General features: G+C 35.4%; 1 protein-coding gene across 9 annotated transcripts in view; it reads left to right on the forward strand.

Annotated features, from left to right (window-relative positions):
* Positions 1-22,413, forward strand: part of UBR5 (ubiquitin protein ligase E3 component n-recognin 5) — a 192,032-nt gene that overhangs the window by 79,264 nt on the left and 90,355 nt on the right. For 6 of the 9 annotated variants that reach the window (XM_069081109.1, XM_069081110.1, XM_069081116.1 and 3 more), the window contains exons 6-13: positions 836-1,025; positions 1,732-1,891; positions 2,284-2,433; positions 4,237-4,448; positions 12,496-12,612; positions 12,697-12,807; positions 13,451-13,605; positions 16,616-16,733. In XM_069081109.1, coding sequence (XP_068937210.1) covers positions 836-1,025; positions 1,732-1,891; positions 2,284-2,433; positions 4,237-4,448; positions 12,496-12,612; positions 12,697-12,807; positions 13,451-13,605; positions 16,616-16,733 — 1,213 coding nt within the window. The remainder of the gene's footprint in view (positions 1-835; positions 1,026-1,731; positions 1,892-2,283; positions 2,434-4,236; positions 4,449-12,495; positions 12,613-12,696; positions 12,808-13,450; positions 13,606-16,615; positions 16,734-22,413) is intronic. The other 3 variants (XM_069081111.1, XM_069081115.1, XM_069081117.1) reach the window with 1 other exon arrangement.

The following is a 22,413-nucleotide window of genomic DNA, read 5'->3' on the forward strand; positions in this document are numbered from 1 at the left end:
GCTTATTTACTCTAGGGTAGCGTCTTACATGATTTCCTTATTCTGATCCCACAACTCTTTAAAAGTTGCTAATATCTGGAAGTCATGTTTAAGTAATTCTATCTTTGAAAAATTAATTTTAGGAATTTAGTATAAGAATCTAGGATCATAAAATCAGTCAGTTGAACACTAACTTTGCATTCTTCTGAGAAGTTTTTATTTAATTTAGATGGAAAATTTATTTTGGCACCTCAGCATATCTTGCTAAGTTGTTGAGTAGTTTTTCAGTCATGTTGTGACCTTATTTGGGTTTGGGTTTTGTTTTGTTTTTTTTTTTTGACAAATAATACAGGAGTTGACATTTCCTTCTGCAGTCTTGCTAAGCACAAAGCACTTTTATCATACATCCCTACCTTTATATTTTGTAAAAAGAAATATAAAATATTTTAAATTTAAACTTTTGGGCGCTTTTAGTTGTTGAGCTTTTTGAAAGAAAGTGCTATATTCCTCCTAATCATACACTGGTGTAGCTTTTGAAAATAATTACTATATAGTAGCTGTAACAGAACTTAGTTATAGTAAATTGTATACCGAATACATTTTTTCCTTTACCAACTTTCTCCGTTTTAGGACACAGCTAATTAAAACCTCAGTTAATTCTTATTCTTCTGTCTTCAGAAGAATATTATTATTAATATTATTATCTTCTTACTCTTCTTCAGGATTAACTGCCATGATATATGGATAAGTAAATTTATTCAAGTTAAAAGAAATGCAAATTTGGCAGTCTTCTATTTTTTGGAACTTTTCAGAAATTGAAGATACTGATCATACAAATCATTTTTCAAATATTTAGAAGTCGCTGGAGTTCAGGAGTGGGTGGAAGTGGAGGAGGATCTTCTGGCAGGTCATCTGCTGGAGCTCGAGACTCACGACGACAGACCAGAGTTATTCGGACAGGACGAGATCGAGGCTCTGGGTTACTGGGCAGTCAACCCCAACCTGTTATTCCAGCATCTGTCATTCCAGAAGAACTCATATCACAGGTATATTGTGAGTTAGAAACAACTCAAGCCTAATGTACAGTAGTATATTAAGAATATGTAATCTTATCAATATAGGAAACACTTTCCACTTGGTTATTGTTAAATCATAGGGAACTTCCTGAGGCACATAGAGGTTGAGTGATCTGTCAAAGGTTATTCAGCTAATATCAGAGGCAAGAGTTAATCCCAGATCTTCCTGATTTCAAGCCCTTTCTCTTAATCCCTATGCCAAACTACTTCTCTCCTGCAAGATTTATCATGCTCAAGTGGTGTACTAGTATAGCTCTTTTTTCTCCTCAGAACAAGGGCCTTTATTGAAAAGTGGCATAGAAAAAAATGCTACAAATTTGGTGAACTTATTTTTTAAAGGCAAGTAATAAGAATTTCATAGTTTTTTATAGAATCTTTTTGTGTTCTCCTGTGTAGAAGAAAATGTTCTTTGGTGTTCCAATTCAGTATAATAAAATGGGGGGAAAATAAAACCAAAAAAATGACATAAAAGATGACAAACCCAGGGCGGCCAGGTGGCACAGTGAGTAAGAGCGCCGGCCCCAGAGTCGGGAGACCTGGGATCGGTTCTGGCCTCAGATACTTGGCACCCACACAAAAATAACTGGCCGTGTAATCTTGAGCAAGTTACTTAGCCCCAATTGCTTTAAAAAAAAAAAAAAGATGACAAACCTTTTCTCATGTATTTTCTCCCAAGGCACAAGTTGTTTTACAGGGAAAGTCTAGAAGTGTTATTATTCGGGAACTCCAACGAACAAATCTTGATGTAAACCTTGCTGTAAATAATTTGCTCAGCCGTGATGATGAAGATGGAGATGATGGGGATGATACTGCAAGTGAATCCTATCTACCTGGAGGTTGGTAGATTATTGTAACTGATTGCTTATGCAAAGACTGGTTTTTTTAATCTTTTAGGGGTTTTAGCATCTTGTTGCAATGACAGTTGATTTGCTTATAAATTTCACTTTGAAGAGAAAATGTTAGTGGTATAACTGTTCAGGTTTTTAATACTTAGTAGATTTTACTTAGATACTAGTAAAAAGGAACACTAAATATTGGCTTGTGTGCTTCTGATCTATTAACTTTTAAAGTTTTATGCATAAATATTAAATTGAGCAACAAATAAATACGTGTTCCATGACTCATAAAACAGGTTTATTCTGTTATGAATTTATAATTTGTCAATCCATTTATTTAATTGTGTGGACTTTGTGAATATTGCACTTAAATTTTTTTATTCTTGTTATAGAGGATCTTATGTCTCTTCTTGATGCTGATATTCATTCTGCACACCCAAGTGTTATTATTGATGCTGATGCTATGTTTTCAGAAGACATTAGCTACTTTGGTTATCCTTCCTTTCGTCGTTCATCACTTTCCAGGCTAGGCTCATCTCGAGGTAATTTTGCACTTTTCTCTTTTTGCTCAGTACTTAACATTGTAGAACATTAGTGATAGAATGCATGATAGTTTCCTTTTATTTTTTTTAATTATCACAAGTTGAATTAGTGTTGGCTAGCATTTGTATAGGATTCTGGGAAAAAAGCCAGGTAGGTGGTTCTAACTTTTCTTCTAAGAGCCACAGTAGTATTATGTTAATGATTTTATCTAGATTGTGGTCTATAATCTAGGAATATTTGCGATTTATACTTAATCAAGTTTTTATTACATAATTCTATTTTTCATTAGGAATACTAGTTATGAACTAAAAGCCAAACTCTATTTTACAATGACATGCAGCATTCAGAAAGCCCTTCTCCATGGTTCTTAGGTTTGCATGATTGCTTTATTACTTTTACTCCCAGTATCATGGAGGAGAAAACTGGGAAGCAAATTTAGAACCATGAAAGACTGTTCTCAGAACTAGATTAAGACTAATAAAGGATAAACTGCTAAAATAAATGTGCACTTAATTAAAATACTATCTTTGGATAGTTCTAAGTCTTTTAATGCTTCCTACACAGTAGTGATCAGTGCAGTTTTAAATTGTTAATCCAACCTCTATAATTTGATTTATTGTAGCTCTTTCTCTTTATTTTTATTTTAACTCCAGCGTATAGCACCAGTGTGCATATGTATACCTGCTTGGGTCAAAATTCCAGGAATTATTGATCACATTATGATAGGCCAATATTTTATATCTTTAGCACTTCTTCCTTTTTAGTAAAAAGACCCAAGGTTTAAAAAATATTCTGGGTTTTTTTTTTTAAGAGAAAATGATGGTGACTTGATATGTATGATATCAATATGTGATACCTCTTCGTTTTAGTCAGCATATACATAATGGCTAATAATGTACATCATGTGCATGTTCAGATGTTTGACATTTGACATAATGCCTTCTAAATCCCTCCTTTTTTTCCCTTTCCTAAGGTTATTTATAAGACGTTACTACGAATTGTTTCTAATCCTTATTTTCCATGCATAGTTGACTCTGGGAAAGTTAGTTTTGATTACCTCATTTAAAAAAATATCTGCATGAGCGAACTGCAGAGTACTGGCATTAGACAGTTTGTAGGCCAATTGGAGGGGAAGCATTTTGGTAAGGAACTCTTTCACACAAGGATCCTTTTTAAAACTTGTTTGGTTCTTTGGAACTTTTTAATTTGAACTATTAAATACTCTTCTTGATTATTTAAAACATTTTATAAATCCAGTCCTATAAAATACTACTTTAAAGAAAGGGGTTGGATTATCAAAGTTTTATATAAATTTCATGTAACTTGATTTGTCTTGATTTTTTTTCAGACAATTTTTTTTTTGTGCAGCTGTATTTTATTACTTAGAGACTCTCTAATAAATACTCTTTTTTGGCTTGCATAAATGTATCTAACAGAAGTTGAAGTTTTGGTTTATTAGGCAAGTTTGCCACTAGACTGATAAATATTTTAATAAAGTTTCTTAGTATAATGTATCACAATCTTTGAATCTTAACTTTAAAAAAACCAATCAAAAAGCATTGTGTTTTTAAAAATCTAAAACCATTGTGCCCTTCCAGAATTTTTAATTTGCCACTTGTAGCAACTTTTGGTACATGTAGTTGAAAGGGTTAATGCTTTGAATGTTGCATGTCAGACTTCTGAGACCTAAATCTATTTTAAATTTTTGTCAGTAGATAAACTGCTGTTAGTTGCATCCTGAAGGGTCTTTACTAGAGAGTGGCTTACTTTTATCCCACTGGTGTGACCCAATTGCATACCAGTTCTCCTTCTTCCCTTAGAGAGAGACTCTGAGCTGTTGCGTGAACGTGAATCCGTTTTACGTTTGCGTGAGCGAAGGTGGCTTGATGGAGCCTCATTTGATAATGAAAGGGGCTCTACAAGCAAGGAAGGAGAACCAAATTTGGATAAGAAGAATACACCTGTGCAAAGCCCAGTATCTCTAGGAGAAGATTTGCAGTGGTGGCCAGATAAGGTATTGAAATTCCCCTTATTTGTCATAGACTACTTAAACTGTTCCATTTATTTTTCTGAAAGCTTTTCTGCTTGGTTTTAAATATATTTTTTAAATAAGTGAGAACTGCCTGGTGTAGAATTTTTTTCTACGCATTTGTATGACATCTTCATTCTTATTCTATTCATTAATCAATCAATAATCATTTATTAAACTCCTACTATGTGCCAGTCTTTGTGCTAAGCACTTAGAAATACAAAAGAACTTAAAAGACTTTCTGCCTTCAAGGAGCTTACAGTCTAATGGGGAAGACAACAATCCAACAAATATGTAAGTTTTCTGAGTAAGGGAGTGACTTGTGCTTTAACAAAATCCTTTGGTAGCCAAATGGGGGAAGGAAGGATTGGAAAATGGAGAGACTTCAGGCAGGCAGATCCATCAGTTGTTTATTGTAACACCAGGTTGTTGCAATAATCTATGAGTGAGGTCTTTACTCTAGAGTGTTGGCAATGTGAGAGGAGAGAAGTGATATATTTGAGACATGTTTGGTTGGATCTGAGGGGTGAGAAATGGTGAGAAATCTAAAGATGATTCTTTGGTTGTGAGCCTGAAGGACTGGAAAGACGGTGTTGCTCACTACAGTAATAAAGAGGATTTAGAGGGAAAGATTCAATTTTCTTTAGAACATAGTGAGTTTAAGGTGTCTACTTATCCATTTTGAGATGTCTGAAAGGTAATTGGAAATGTGAGATTGGAGGTCAACAGAAAGTTTGGAGAATAGGTAAATTTGAGAATCATTAGCAGAGAGATAGCAATTAAATTCATGACATATAATGAGATTACTAAGTGAAAGTTCTATGAGGGAAAAGCCAAAAGGGCCTTGGACAGAATTCTGAGGGACTCCTATGGTTAAAGGATGTGTCATGGAAGAGGATCTAGCAAAGGAGACTGAGGAATAGTCAGATTGGTGGTAGGAAAACCAGGAGAGAATAGTATATGGAACTTAGTGAGAAGAGAGTATCAAGGAGGAGAGAATGATTAACAGTGTCAGAGGCTGCAGAAAGATCAAGGAGAATGAGGATTGAGAAAAGACCATTGGATTTGACAACTAAGAGATCATTAGTAACTGGAGAGAGTAGTTTTGGTGCAATGATTAAGGTCAGAAGCCAGATTGTAAGGGGTTAAGAGGAGAGGGAGAGGAGATAAAGTAGAGGGACTTATTTTAGGTGTTTTTTTGAGGAGTTTAGCTACAAAGGACAGTGGAGATATAAGACAATAATTAACAAAGAAGGAAGGATGAAGAGAGGTTTTTTTTAAGGAGTCAGACAGGGTGAGATGGAAAATAGGGGATATTGTGCAGTTGACAGAGCACGTAATCTTTTGGAGGAGACAGGGAATGGTGCCAGTAATTAAGTAGAACTTATCAACTGATCAAATAGGTTTAAAATTTTAAACTTGAAAGTACTCTCATCTAGATTATCTAGTCTATTCCCTTTATGGTCAGAGGGGTGAATTGATTTGCCAAGTGTCCTTAGATAACAGAATTCCTCCTCAGCTCTAGTCTTTTCATCAGAAATGTTTTAAAAACACTCTTATTCCATTGAAGGCCAATTTCTTTGGTAGTAAGGAATATTGTATTTCAAGGTAGAGTTTATAAAAGAAGCCTGATCTTGTTCATCCTCTTTGAGGTTCCTTAGCATTTGAATTCTTTCTGAATTCTTACAGGGTTTTTTTTTTTTCTTCGATGTGGGAGCCTTGGATTTTGGCTATGACATTTATGAGATTTCTTTTTAACAGGTGATTGGTCTACTCTTTCTAGCGTCACTTTGTCCTTTAATTGATCTGGGCAGTTTTCATTTATAATTCTTAAAAATATGGTGTCTTGCGTTTTCTTTTTAAATCGTGGTTTTCAGTTAATCTGAAGATTCTTAAATTATTTCTCCTTAACTTGTTTTCTAGATCGATTTTTAAAAAATCTTCCTTCTATTTTTTCAGTGTTTTAATTTTGTTGTAACTCTTCTTTTGTCTCATGGAGTCATTGATTACCATTTGATCCATTCTCATTTTCAGAGACTATTAACCTAATTCTGCATTTCTTGATATTCTTCACTTGATTTCCATGATACTGTTTTATCCTGGTCCACCTATCTGTCTAATGTTCCTTCTGTGCTTCACTTGCCAGTTCTTCTCCTATCCTAATTGTGATATTCCCCGAGTCTAATCCCCAGCCATTCACTGGAATGCTCACCTCCTCCTCATGAATCTCTCACTTCTTTCAGGATGTTACTCAAACATCATCCTAGTCTGTGGGAAACTTTTCCTGATACTCTTTAATTTCCAATTCACCCCATCCCTCCCTTGTAAAGGGTTTTGCAGATATTGCCTCATTTTATTCTTACAATAACTTTTTTTTTTAAGCAATTGGGGTTAAGTAACTTGCTCAAGGTTACACAGCCAAGTGTTTCTGGGTGGGTGCTAAGTGTCTGAGCTCGGATTCGATCCCAGGTCATCCCGATTCTGGGGCTGGTGCTCTTACTTGCTGTGCTACCTGGCCGCCCCTCTTACAATAACTCAGCTATTGTACATTGCATTCCTGGTTCTGCTGAATTCACTTTGCACTTGGTGTTTCTTGGTTTATTACAACACAAAATTTTATTATAATATTAATTGCATTTATGAACCAAACCTCATTTTAGCCCTTTTCCAGGTTATGGATATTTAATTTCCAATTCTTTGACATATGTACTGATATGTGTACTGATATAAATATTTTGGTGTTTTTCAGACCTTTGTTTTTGTCTTTGACCTCCTACAGGGCATATTCACTTATTAAGTGTATGGATATTTTGGTCACTTTTTTCATATAAATGCAGATTTCTTTTCATATTGTTTACCAATTCACAATTATACCAATTGTGCTGTAATGGGATCCATCTTGAAAACTTTTTTCTTCTTCCTGTTAAACCTTTTGTCTTCTTGGTTGCATGAATTTGGTCCATGTAGTAGCTTTTTCAGTTTTTGAGCAAGAGAATTTGTTTTTGCATACTTCAGACATTGGTCTTAAAAGTTCATATATTACTGATTCGTTTTTATCTAGTCCATGGCATTGGTTTACCCATTGCAAGTATGCTTTTATGAGAGAAAGTTTAGGTAAGGCAAAACCAAAGAAGGACAAAGCAAAGATACTTTTTTGATACTTCATTCAAAAACTCTAGAGAAGCAGTAAAGACAATTTTATTAATGAATATCAAATAAAAAATTTAAAAGAAATCCAAGGGAAAAGCCTGGAAAATTTTATCCAAAAAAAGGAAATTTAACCATTTATTAAATTTGGATTTAAACTGTGATGGAAGGATAATTCAGTAATTGTAAAATTGTTAATAGATGCAGAAAGTCTTTGATAAAATAACAGTATTCATTTGTGTTAAAAACCCTACAAAGCCTAGGCTTAGATCTTTTTTTAATATGATAAGAAATATCCATCTGAAATAGAATGTTACCAATATATTCAGTGATGAAAAATTAGAGGTTTTCCTAGTGAATATAGGAATAAAGAAAACCCTTTTGCCTACCATTACTTCACATAATTCTAGAATGCTAGTAATAATACCTATTAAATGTATCAAAAGTAGAGAGAAAACTATCTTTATTTTTTCTCGTAATATAATAAAGTAACAGGTTATAAGTCTAAGAAAAATCAACAACTAAATAACTAATACTGTGCACAAAGGAATGATAAGGAAGTTATTCTGGGCTGGACTTAGGCCAATCCCTTGTTAGCTGGGAGATAAAAAGAGAAACTTTATAGGTCATAGAATAGTTATTTTACTTGACTGTTGTAGGGGAAAGCTTTTCAACAAGGATATGCACTGAGGATAACCTGAACTGATGAAGCTGAATAAAGTATCCTTTCCTGAGTTGTCCCTCATGGTCCAGTAGTCACATGCACCTAAATGTACTGTTGTTTGCCCTTTTGTACTTTGGCAACCAGAAAGTGATATTAATTGCCTCAGTCTTTTGTCCTCTGATCCAGTTATAAAATTTTGTTTTGTTTTGTTTTTTATTTATTTGTTTTGAAACCCCTTATAAACCTAAACTAGTTTAACTTATATTGGGATAGAGGTGGGATTCTCTTGATAAAAAGTCCTGTTTAAAATAGTTGGAAGAGACATAATATATTTTTTAGTCAATTTACTAAAAGAACACAGTACATAAATTGATAGAACAGTTTTAGGTTTACTACCTGTTACCTTAGCCACAGCAATACGATAAAAATTATGATACTATAGATTTTATTTTATCAAAGTAGTAGTATAACAACAGCATTCATTTACAGGAAGAAAAGGTCTATATAATATCAAGGGAAATAATGATTTTTAAAAAAGGAATAAAGGTGGAGAAAGAGTATATAGACCTAGGATAAATGGTGCCTGAGTAAAACCAATTTTCTATTATCTGTTTATTAGGGTTGAGGATAAACTAATAAGACTTACAAACTTATCAATATATACATCCAAACTTTATTGAATTTTCCAATGATACCAATATCAAACTCTATAAACCAGATGAGTAAACTGATTCTTAAAGATCTTGGTAAACATATCTTGCACTGGTGCTTATGACCAGGTTTTTTTCTATGCCCTGCTGCATTTTCCTCTGAGATGGCATGCTGGATTTTCCATTAGCCAGTGCTACTTTTGAGCAAAAATGAGATGTTTATATTTTCCAGTGCTGAGAAGGCAGGAATCTGTTCTAGTCACAATCTTAGGAGCAGATTGTGATGGTTGGGATTTTTTTGTTTTTCTGGTTAAGAATATTTACAATTTATAAGTAAGTTCTAATTGATGATTGATCACCTAAGATTCCAATAAAAAGAAGTTATCAGTTAAAGCTAATGTCATTATCAGGTATTTTATCAAATCTGAAACACTACCTAATTTTGGGGATACATACATTATTACCAAACTGTATTATTCTATTTCTTATTACAGGAAAATAGCTTATATAACTATCTAATTATAAAATGGAGTCTTAAAACAGAAAGAAGTTGTTCCTCCTAAATTGGTTGCAAGACCTCAAACTATATTATTAAATAGTAATCAAAACTATTTTTTTTTCTGGTTAGAAAATATAGGATAGTAGAACAGACCAGATAAGGAAGAACTAAAACTAATAGAGCTTAATAAACCAACATTTTATAATTCTGAAAACATAAATTATCTAGGAAAAGAATTCTGGAGTTCATGGGACAGCTAGGTGGCGTAGTGAATAGAGCACCGGCCCTGGAATCAGGAGGACCTGAGTTCAAAATCGGTCTAAGACACTTAACACTTACTAGCTGTGTGACCTTGGGCAAGTCATTTAATCCCAATTGCCCTGCCTTCTTCCCTCCAAAAAGGCAAAAAAGCAAACAAACAAAAAAGAATTCTGGAGTTCAGATGAATTGCTTGGAAAATTATTTGTAATTCTCTTAACTTAACATACATAAAATCTCTGTTAGTCATCAAATTGTCCACAGTTAAACAATTTTGCAACTTTTCTCAATAGTCTGTGCTTGTGTTTGGTCCACTTGACCTATAGTCCTTAAGAGTCGCACTTTATATTAAACACCCACAGTACTTCACTGGTAACCACCTGTTGCAGAGAGCAAATAGGCCTTACTCTTTGGAAGGAGAGTAAGGCTAGTATATCTGTTTCTAAAAGTCTTTACTGTGACTGGATCAAAGTAGTATATTAGTATTTGAGAGATTTCTGGGTGAATTGGTATCAATACTGAGAGCTATTGATGCCCAGTCAGTTGCCCCAGTGTCTTCATTTGTAAAATGTGAATAATAATGCCTGTAGTACCCAAGTTACAAGGCTGTTTGTAAGGAATGAATGAGTTAATTCATACAAAGTACTTTGTAAACTTGAATTGCTAGATGAATGCCAGCTGTTGTTGTTATTATTATAACCTGGTTGGAGGGAGGGGATAATTGGATAAATACATTTATCTCTAGTTTGAGGGTAGACTTAATGTTCTAGAGACCTCTCTGTACTTCTTGGAAACCTTTGTTTCTATATCATAAAGGACCCACAACTACTTCAACCTATGAGAGTTAGGATCCATTTCTGTCCTAGGGCAGTAGCAGTTGTGCCAGAGTTTCTGGTATCCAGGTGCTGTTGGTGAGCAGTTTGTTCTTAATATGGTACCTACCTCAGTGCTCCATCAAGATCTAGAATACACCTTTTCTGGCATGTGCCAACTTAATTTGTTATCTCCCCATCTCCCTCCTCCCCAGTAAGTAGGTCAGCCCTTTTCCATTCTCAGTCATATTTTCCCTATATCTTTGGTACAATTGATCCTGTTGGATTATGGGTTTGGATGATCCTTGAAGCATCTTAGAACTCCAACTTTTGAATGTTTCATGGATGTTGATTCTTTTTTAAAGCTATAGAATTAAAAGCATTTTAAGAGCATTAAAATGTGTAGATAGCATAAAACAAAAATTTAGCTGACAGAAACCTCAATAGAGAGAAAGAACTCCTGTGATCTCCTTCATATAGTCAGAGTTCTATGTTCTGAGTGAACCTGGTTTCATAGGAACATGCACACACCCTATCAAAATTATTACTCATCCCCAGTAATTTGCACATTAACCTAGAGCCAGTTGGAAACCACATAATTTCATTGAGTAAGAGTAAAGGAGTTAATTGGCAAGATACGTAACAAAGGAAAAAAATCACCTCAGCTCCTATGTGGTAGACAGATTGGAGCAGAGAGAGCCTTGAGACAACATCAACAATTGGTCCATTTCAGAAGTCTAGGTGACAGTGATAAAGATCTTTACTAGAGTGGTAGCTATAGGAGTAGAGAGAAGAAGTTAGATGCAGGAGATGTGGATATAGAAATGGTAAGATATTTCTGCTTGTTGGCTGTGGTATAGGGAAGAGTGAGGAATTGAGAGTAATGTAGAATTGATGAACTTGAGAGACTTCAAGAATAGTGTTGCCTTCAACAGTAGTATGATAGTTTGTAAGTGGTGTTGAGAAAAAATGAGAAAAATGTAATGGTTAGTACAGGTTGTTTGAGCTATCACTGGGACACCTCATTTGAAATGTCTATTAAGCAGTTTGTGATTCATGGGAAGAGACTGAGTCTGGATATCTCTGAATCACCGGCACTGAGATTATAGTTTAAGTCACTTAATAATCTAGACCTTGGTTTCTGTATCTATAAAATACTGGAGTCGAACTAAATGGAATTTGTGTTTATTGTCCCTTCCAGCTTAAAATCTGTTATCCTGTGATCATGAGGATATGATAGCTCAAGGTGATAGTGTCAATTTATACTTCATACTGGGTGTATATATAATATCTTGTAGTTTTGGCCATTGTCGTGTGTGTGTGTGTGTGTGTGTGTGTGTGTGTGTATGAGTGTGAGAAACAGAGACAGAGAAGCACATGGGAATCTGGTAAATTTCTGTAGCCTGCTGCACTCCCTTTGACTATCTCCTGCCTCATTTCTTTCGTTCTTCACTTGTATGTACCACCATTGTTCTCACTCCAACTCCTTATAGTTACCTAAGGGAAATAAGGTCTTTATAAAATTTTCTTAAACATTAAAATATAAGCCAAAATGGAAAGTGCTGTGTTTTGACTGAGAAAGGAAAGCTTCATGGAGGAGGAGAGGATGTTTTTAATCGACAAAGATTGGGGAGAAAATAGGAAAAGAGTAGAGATAAGAATATACAAATTTTAATGTAGCAGAAAATTTTAATCCTTTCTTTTCTCCCATTTCCTCCTTTCCCACAAACTCATGGTTCTACTCCCTTTTGCCTCCCTTCTCTTTCCCAGTTCCAGAGCTGAAAGGGGTAGCTTTCCTGCCCCATCTTTCTTAAATATGGTAATAGTGAATAAATTGTCATTTCTGTATAAAAACGTTCCTTTCTACATTTTAAGCATGTTTCTTTTTGTTTTATCTTTTTCCTTATTCCTAGATAATGTTTTGATGAATTGAAGTACAAATGTATAAACTTCAGAAATACTTCATTATAACATTTGTATTCTAATTCCCTTTGTCTTATAGGATGGAACAAAATTTACATGTATTGGAGCTTTGTATTCTGAGCTTTTGGCAGTTAGCAATAAAGGGGAGCTGTATCAGTGGAAATGGAGTGAATCAGAGCCTTACAGGAATGCACAGGTACTTGACCTCTTTAAATTCTGGTTCAGTTAGCTCTACAAAGCAGCTTATGAATTAGTAATCATTTTTCTTATGCTTTCAAAGAATCCTTCATTACATCATCCACGAGCAACATTTTTGGGGTTAACCAATGAAAAGATAGTCCTCCTTTCTGCAAATAGTATCAGAGCAACTGTAGCTACCGATAATAACAAGGTATGAAATACTTCACATTGCTGATTTCAAAATTAAATTCTTCATTTTCTTTTTTTATTATCAGAAATGAATAAAAGCTCACTGTTTTCCTAAATAAGTGTGTGAAGTTTATGAGAAATTTGAAATGAATTGTTGGTTAAAATTAGGTGGGATTCTAAGGACAGTTAATTCTGATACTGGTTTGGGACTGTTTAATATTTCTAGCAATAGATTTCTGCTGTAGCATAGAGAGGGAAGGAGAGGGGGACAGAAGGAGGAAGAACTGTACAAAACATTGAAAAAATATGCATATTATGTTTAAAATTTTTCTATTTAAAAAATTTAATTAAAAAAAAACGAATGAAACATAATTTGAATGCTTTTGATTAATGCCAGAAACAGTTGGAAATGATTTGCAAGCAATTTGGATACATGTCTGAATTCCTGGTATATAAAGGAACTGTAAAAAAACACAAAAAACTTTCTGCTTGTATAATGGAAGAATAGCAATATAATTATTTTACAGCATTTAACTCAGAACCATTATAGAACTTCAATTATTCTGTTCACTCTGTGTCTGAATTGAGCGTGGTAGGTCATGGGTGTTTATGAGAAACTTCTTTGTGGAAATTCTTATCTAAACAAGCAATATCTTGTTCTTTAGGTTGCTACATGGGTGGATGAAACTTTAAGTTCTGTTGCCTCTAAGCTGGAGCACACTGCCCAGACTTACGCAGAGCTTCAGGGAGAACGCATAGTTTCACTGCACTGCTGTGCCCTTTACACTTGTGCGCAGCTAGAGAACAATCTGTATTGGTGGTGAGTAAAAAGATGAAGGCAATGTTGTCAGCAAGTATCGCCCGAAAACTGACATGATCTTGCAGCCCAGAGGGGGGAGGGGGGAGGGGGGAGGGCAGCAAAACAATACCAATAAAAAAGCCAACATTTCCCAAACTTTTGTGTGAAGTTAATAAGGGCTTTTTGATAATTTCATTGCTAGTTGTCCAAGAACATGAGATAATAATCAATAAAGAGTATATATTTAACAAACATTTTTATAGTACACATAAATTTTTTTTTTCAGGTTTAAACTGAAACATCTATTTGCTTTTGATTAACACTAGAAAACGTAGAAAATAATTAAAGGGACAAGATAGTTAGAATTTTGTTTTCTAAAACAATTGTCAGTATAATTTCTCTCATAATTATTTTTCCTATAATATACAGAATTATCAAAATACTTGTGACATTTTTTTCACTGTAAATAGGTTTACTTTTTCTTTTGCTACAGATTTTTAAAAAATTTTACTTAGTTCTTCCAATTTCACTCATATGATCAGTGTCAGTATTGTTCAATCCCCCATTTGCCTTTCAGTTAGCTGAAAGCCCAACTTTGTCTTTGATTCTTCGTTGTTCATTACTTTCCTCTAATCAGAGATCAGATCCTATCATTCCAGTATATCACCGATTTATTCTTACCACTGTCATTCCTAACGTTGGTTTATATGGGTCTGAAGTATTATATTATCTTTATTCATTAGTCTTCTTGCCTCTCAACTTCTTTCCTTCCCCCCAAATCTGTCCTTAACCTTGTTGCCAGACTATTGTTCCTTAGGAATAGATTAGATGTTGGGGTCAAGATGTTTATAATATTGAGTAAAATTCAGACTCCTTATCTTGGCATTCAGGGTCCATAATGCATTCCTACCAAACTTATAGTAACACTAGAAAATGTCATCATACAGGAATATCACTTTTGAAATTTAAGTAATGGCTGTCAGCTAGTGGTTCTTAGCTTTTTTTGTGTGTTTTGAACCCCTATGGCAGTCTGGTGAAGACTATGCACCCTTTATCAGCATAATGTTTTTTTTTTTTAAGCAATCAGGCTTAAGTAACTTGCTCAAGGTTACACGGCCAGTTATTATTTCTGGGTGTGGTGCTGAGTGTCTGAGCCCGGGATTCGATCTCCAGGTCATCCCAACACCGGAGCCGGTGCTCTTACTCGCTGAGCCACCTGGCCTCCCCTAAGCAATTGGGGTTAAGTAACTTGCTCAAGGTTACACGGCCAGGTGTTTCTGGGTGGGTGCTCAGTGTCTGAGCCCGAGATTCGATCTCCAGGTCGTTCTGACACTGGAGCCTGTGCTCTTACTCGCTGTGCTACCTGGCCGCCCCAGCATAATGTTTTTAAATGTATGAATAACATCTCACACTTTATACAGTGACTAAATTGCACTTTTATTTGCCACCTCTGCTATATTTCCTGAATTTTCTTCTCTATAATCATGCTGTTTTCCCAGAATACTTCCATGACTTTGTACCAATTCTTTAAAGTTTCTTTCATGCTTTTCTTATTGATCTTTTGTTTGGAATTGACTGTGCCTTCCTACTGTCATTAGGAATTATTGTGTCTCTTTCTTGGGCCATATTTTCCTCCTTACCTTTTAGCTCCCTGAGACCATAGTCTTGGTCTTGGCTGTAGCACCTTGTAAACAAAAGCTTGACAAATGTTTCTTAAATTATTTTGTGACCACGGTAGAAAATGTCATCATACAGGAATATCACTTTTGAAATTTAAGTAATGGCTCTCAGCTAGGGGTTCTTAGCTTTTTTTGTGTGTTTTGAACCCCTATGGCAGTCTGGTGAAGACTATGCATCCTTTATCAGCATAATGTTTTTAAATGTGTGAAATAAAATACATGGGATCAAAGGAAACAAAATATAATGAAATACAGTTATTAAAATTCTTTAAAAAATAAATTGTAAGCTTAATTAAAGTAAGTACCTAATCTACTGACCCTGGGTTATGAACCTTAGTTTAATTTGTAAGTACTAAGTTTAATTGTAAGTACTTAATCTTAATATAAATGAATAACAAGGATTAACATTACTGAAAAGTAATTGATTGGGGAGCCATTCGGACATGTATTTTTTTAAAAGGCTCAGGTATTTCTTACATCTCTAACATTGAGTTACAGTAAAAATTAAATTGTATATTTTAAGTTCTCTAAACATCTGGGGCCTGACTAATATTAAGCATATCGGATATAATAGATTTTAAATGAGTTAAGGGTTAAACTCAGGTTTTTGTCAGCATTTTACTTTACATAAAATATTCAGGTCTTTTAAAATCATACAGATTTCTTAAGTTTTGAGGATAACTGCAAGTATTTAGCTATTGAGTCTCTAGAAGGTATATAGGTGATAAAATAAATAATATATTTTTTGCCCTGTGGAACATCACCCAGTTTGAAGCTGTGATTTTGGGATTGGTAATTTTAACGGTGAGTGGATTTAAGCAACTTTGATTGGAGATGAAGGCCAGTTTATTACTGCCATAGGGCTTCTTATCCATGTGTGCTACAAAAAGCATTAGAAAAATCATCATTAGAAAAATTTCTAGATAATAAAATGTAGCAGAAAATATCTGATAATCAGCTAATGAAGATGATTTAGTATTATCAGTGGATAAAGCACTGTACAGTGTACACAGAAATGTGAACATTAATTATATGGCCATCTATTACATTTAGTACATGAATTTCTTTCTCCTTAGCAGGCCTGGCAAAGCTGCTTGTTTTTAGAAACTGTAATTGATTTTTACATTTTTAAATGAAGTGTTTAAGATTTTATTCCACATTACACCAGTCTTCTTAATTTTCTGGAATTTATCCTTCAAGCCTTTGCCGAGTTGATTCTAAACTACTTGGAATAAATATTTTAAAATACCTCTCCCTGATCCGTAGCAATGCTTTAAGAATAGCATGTGAAAGTAATGGAAGGTCCTATTTAGTTATAGCTTCTTATGTCTTGTGTGTGTATTTTCTTCTAGGGGTGTGGTCCCTTTTAGTCAGAGGAAGAAAATGTTAGAAAAGGCAAGGGCAAAAAATAAAAAGCCCAAATCCAGTGCTGGCATCTCTTCAATGCCCAATATCACGGTTGGCACCCAGGTAAGTGTGGAGTATGTTTTATAGAGAGAAAAGAACCTATCTTCAAAAATTACTCTTTTTCATGGTCTTTTTAAAACTATTTAGTCATAAAATCAAATGCTTATTTAAGGTTAACCTCATTTGGCAGGTGCAGTTTTCTTCCTTTTTGGTAATAATATAGCATTCCTTATTCAGGAATACCTGAAAAAATCCTTCCTCATACATTCTGTAACTGTTTGGCAAATCACTCAACCTTATTCAGCCTCAGTTTCCTCATCTGAAAAATGGGGATAGTAACACCTACTTCCCAAGGTCATTGTGAATATCAAATGAGATAACATATGTAAAATGTTTTGCAAATCTTAAAGTACTGTATAAATTATTTGGGTTATAAACCATATGATCACTAAGGGCCTTTTCATCTTTACAAGAATTCTATGATTTCTTTCTCATGGAAGCTTTCTTCATTGTTCAGTTTTAGTGTTGATATAGTGCAACACTCTTATTTTTTGCCTGTCCTTTATACAGAAAATCTCATGGTAATACTGTATTTCCTTTCTTCCTTTTTTTTTTGGATGGCATTTGAGGTTAAGTGACTTGCCCAAAGTCACACGGCTAGTTTTGTGTTAAGTGTCTGAGGCTGGATTTGAACTCAGGTCCTCCTGACTCCAGGGCTGGTGCGCTGTTGGCTACACCACCTAGCCGCCTCTTACTTCCTTTCTTCTTACACATTAATCTCACTCAGTTTTGCTCCTGGTTTCTGTGCAGCATATACCTGTTCCATCCATTGATCATTTTTTTTTCCAAACATGCATGCATATCCCTTTTTGGCTTTCCAGTTTTAGATTTACATAGAATAGGTGCTTAATATATGTTTATTTGAATCAGTATCAAACATTTTGATATGGTTTTTGATAGATAAGAATCAGCAACGAATTAGACCAGTCTGATGAGTATAAAAAAGGAATAGGATAACACTTTTGAACAAGTGTTTGGGTAGAGTTTGAGGTAGTTAGCATTGAAAAGTTTCTTCCATGGACAGTTGAGTCACTTACCGTGTTTCCCCGATAATAAGACACTGTCTTATTATTTTTTTGGAAAGAAAAACACCAGAGGGCTTATTTTAATGAACATTGACAGCAATTTTAATAAACAGGTAAATGTGAACAAAAAAATGTACCTTTATTCAATAATGATCATGTCATCTTCTTCAACAACATCGTCATAAGTGTCCATACCCTGAATTCCGTCCTGGATGTCTTGCGCCTCCATTTCCTTCAGAAGAAGTGGACCCAATCTGTCATGTCCAGCAATATAGCTCTCTTTAAATGAGTATGTCTTGTCCAGGTAACCTGCTTGTAGTGCCTTGGCGACACAGCTGTCAGTAATTTTATCCCATGACTTCTTCACCCAAGTCACGACTTCTTGCAGACAGGGCTTCACAAAGTTTCCACGCTGATTTCTTTCCATTCTATTTTCAATGTAGTCATTGACTTCCATGCACAAATGATCCTTGAATGGCTTGTTTATTGCAATATCAAGGGTCTGGAGATAGGCAGTCATTCCTGCAGGAATCATTACTTGATCTATTCTTCTCTCTGCAAGGAAGTTCTTCATTTCTTTAGCGCGGTGAGTGCTGGCTGAATCCCAGACTATCAGACCTCTTTGGTTACCTCGCATAACAAGTGGCAGCATTAAATCAACCCACTTTCTTATAACGGCTTGTGTACACCAGGCTTATTCGGTTTCAAGAACGTAAATGCCAGATACATGTTCAATCTTATCTTTCTTGCCCTTACTGATGATTAGAGGTGTGGCTTTCTTCCCATCCAAACGAATTGCCAAAACACAGGTGACCCGTGCACTTTCATAGCCAGTGGTGGGAATGTAGATTGACGTTGCACCCCTGTGATGAATTATTGTTTGAGATCCTTGTCCCATAAACACTTCAGTTTCATCCATAGCAATCATATTGCAGGTTTGGTACTTGGAAGTGTCTATCCTATCAATAAAGTACTTGAATGCAAGTGCTCGTTTAATAACTTCAGCATCTTCCAGCTTAAGCAGTGTTGTTGATCTTCTTAGGGACAGTTCATACCGTTGAAGGAAACCGTCTAACCAGTGTTGTGATGTTTTGAATCCTTCTGAGACCATTTCAAACTCTGGTGCCATTGAAAGGGCAAATGCTTGAATATCAGCCCTGCGTACAACCAAGGCCTTTGCTCTCCTGTCAGCAATCCATTCACCAGTGAGGATCTCCAAGTCAGGATATAAAGGCTGCTGACCTGATCCAGACCTGCGCTTTTTCCCTTTTCCCTCATCCACCTGTTGATTGAGGTTATTATAATCTGCTCTCCATTTTCTGACCATTCGAAGATCCAAAAGTTTTTCTTTACAGAAAACTGTAAGATTCTTGCCATGTGACTCCTCTACAATTGCTTTCTTATACTCAACAGTATAGCTCTTCCTTTTTGTACTCATGTCTGGGGGTCAAAACAGACAGAATAATAAAATTATGACCATCAGTCCTTCTTTTCACTCCATCATGCCCCCTGAGTTCTTCTTTTTTCCTCCATCATGCCCCCCTCACTCCCGCTTACATACCGGGTTTTTATGTTGTCCTGCCTCAGCTCTCCTCCGCGGCACTGCTCTCAATGGAGCCAGCAAGCAAATCACTGGGGAAGAACAGGATGACGCGCTCACTGCTGCAGCTCTGATTGGATGCAGCTCAGAGCGCGGCGTGCGTTTCACCCGTGGGGGGGGAGGCGGACGGTGCATACAGAGGGTACCGTAATGTAGCGTGTAGCGTGTAGTGCAGGGGATCACCTTCACTACAGTAGCAATCTCAATAGGGCTTATTTTCGGGGGAGGGCTTATTTTAGAGGAATCTTACACAGTAGGGGGAGGGTTTATTTTCGGGATAGGTCTTATTATCGGGGAAACACGGTACCAGGGAAATTTCCTTAGGTTGCAAAGTATGAGGACTATTGCTAGTTTATTATATTTAGCCATACTTACATTCATAAGTCATAATCATTTTCACCTACATCTTTGAATTAAAAGACCAACAAAAATAAATTATTGTTCTCATCTACTAGATCATTATCTTGTGTTACAGGTTTCTTAATTTTTAAAAAAAAATTTATTCTTGGGGTTTCTAGGTGGTCCAGTGAGTAAGAGCACCGGCCCTGGAGTTGGGAGGACCCGGGATTGGTTCCGGCCTCTGATACTTAACACCCACACAAAAAAAATGGCCATGTAACCTTGGGCAAGTTACTTAACCCCAATTGCTTTAAAAATATATATTTTTTTATTGTTATTGAACCTTCAATCCTTTGCTCATATAATTCTAAATTTCTTTAAATAACTTTCCTCTTCTTGTTTCCCTTGATAAAATAATTTCACTATTTAGTAACAAATAAATGCCTCAGTTTCACTTTCAAAATACTACCAGTTGACACCTCCTCACACATTTCCCTGTTTTTTCTCCATCAGTTTTGTAATTTGGGCAAACCAGATTGTGTTTTATAGAATGGAAAAAAAAACAAAACAACTTAGGCTCATGTTAAGTAGCGTAGTTATTAAGTTGTACAGCCTGGACTAGATCATGACTTTGAACTCTTAGTTCTTTTCTTTCCACTGTCATATTGCTTCTTGTGTATTTTATTATAAGATTAAAAAGTTAGAGACATTTCCTTTTTTCATATTATTTATTTCAGTAGTCTTTTTTTTAAATTTTGAGTTTCCCTGACCTTCCCTCTCTCAGTCACTGAGAAGACAAACAACTATTGATGTGAAATTTGTTAAAAAAAATTTCTATATTAGACTTAATCACCCAATTTTTAAAAAAGCAAGAAAAATAAAACTATACTTCATTTTACATTCAGAGTTCCTCAGTTCTTTCTCTGGGGGTAGATAGCTTTTTTTTCTTTTTTTTTTTTCATCTCAAGTCCATTGGAATTTTCTTGACATTGTATTAGTCAAAGTAGCTAAGTCTTAAATAGTTAATTAAAATATTGGTGTTACTATGTACAGTGAACTCGTTTTACTTATTTCAGTTTGCACTAGTTCATTCCCATATTTCGCACTAGGTCTTCCTATATTTTTCAGAAATCATCCCGTCTCATTATTTCTTATAGTTCAATAGTACTCTCATCACAATCATAAGCCAAAATTTATTCGGCCATTCTCCATTTGATGGGCATCCCCTCAGTTGCCAATTCTTTCCCACTACAAAAAGAGTTACTATAAATATTTCTGTTCATATAAGTCATTTTCATTTCTTTTTTTTAAATCTCTTTAGTGTGCAGACCTAATGGAGATATTGCTGAGTCAAAGGGTATTCACAGATTTTAGGCTTACATAGTTCCTAATTGTTTATTAGAATGGTTGGACCAGTTCACAGCTTCACCTACAGTTCATTAGTGTACCTATTTTCCTTCATCATTTGACATTTCTGATAAGTTGTGAGGTGGTACCTCACAGTTGTTTTAATTTGCATATCTAATCAATGACTAATATGACTGTAGATAGATTTTTTTTAATAAAACTTTCTGTTTGTATTGGGGCTTGGCTTTTATTTTTATAAATTTGACTGAGTTCTCTGTATATTTGAGAAATGAGGCCTTTTAGCCAGAGAAACTTGCTGTAAAAGTTTTTAATTATTTCAACGTCTTATTGTTGAGTTGTGTCTGTGACCCTATTTGGGGTTTTCTTGGCAAAGATACTGGAGTGCTTTGCTATTTCCTTTACTAGCTCATTTTTGAGGGGAGGGAACTGAGGCAAATAGGACGAAGTGACTTGGACAGGGTCACACAGCTAACTAGTTAAATGACTTGCCTTGGGTCACACAGACACACACAAGTGTCTGAGGCTGGATTTGAATGCCCATCTTCCTGACCTCAGACCTGGTGTTCTATCCAATGTGTCACCTAGCTATCCATTGTTGTCTATGATACCTTTTATCAAAATGTTGTTTCTCTGATTATCTCTTTTAATTATGTCTTTTTTTCTTTTGCTTTGTCTGAGATCATGATTGCTAGCCCTGCCTTTTTGTTTCAGCTGAAGCATAATAGAGTTTGCTCCATCTCTTTATTTTAACTCTGTGTGTTTGTTTTGTGTGTCTCTTGTAAACAATGTATTGTTGTGTTCTGGTTTCGTATCCATTCTTGTTTCTGCTTCTGGTTTGTGGATGAGCTCATCCCATTCACATTCACAGTTATGATTACTAACTGTATTTATAACCTTCATCCTGTTTTCTTCCATTTCTCCCTTTCTCAATCCTGTCTCTTCTCAAAAGTCTGTTTTGCTTCTGACCACTCTCTTTTTATTTGGCCTCCCTTTCTCTTATCCCCTTCCTGCCTATTTCCTTGTTGGGTAAAGTACATTCCTGTTCTGAACAGAGAGAGAGAGGTAGGTGTGTGTGTGTGTGTGTGCGCGAGCGCGCGTGTGCTCACAAGCTCATGCACATATGTGCGCACAATCCCATTTTGAACTAATTTGGATGAGAGTGAGGTTCAGTTGTTGCCTACCCTCCCCTATGCATGCCTCTTTAATATGAGATAAGTTTCCCTATTTTTCATCTACCTTCCCCCTTCCAGTATATTCCTCTTTCTCACCCCTTCAAATTTTTTGGGAACAAATCCCAACCAAATTGACTCTGACCCATGACATCTATTGACATAGACTGGTTCTAACTGTG

This window comes from Petaurus breviceps, unplaced genomic scaffold (assembly GCF_028583685.1).
Source record: "Petaurus breviceps papuanus isolate PSGF00001 unplaced genomic scaffold, PetGlider_PUasm1.0 98, whole genome shotgun sequence".
Taxonomy (NCBI): Eukaryota; Metazoa; Chordata; class Mammalia; order Diprotodontia; family Petauridae; genus Petaurus; species Petaurus breviceps.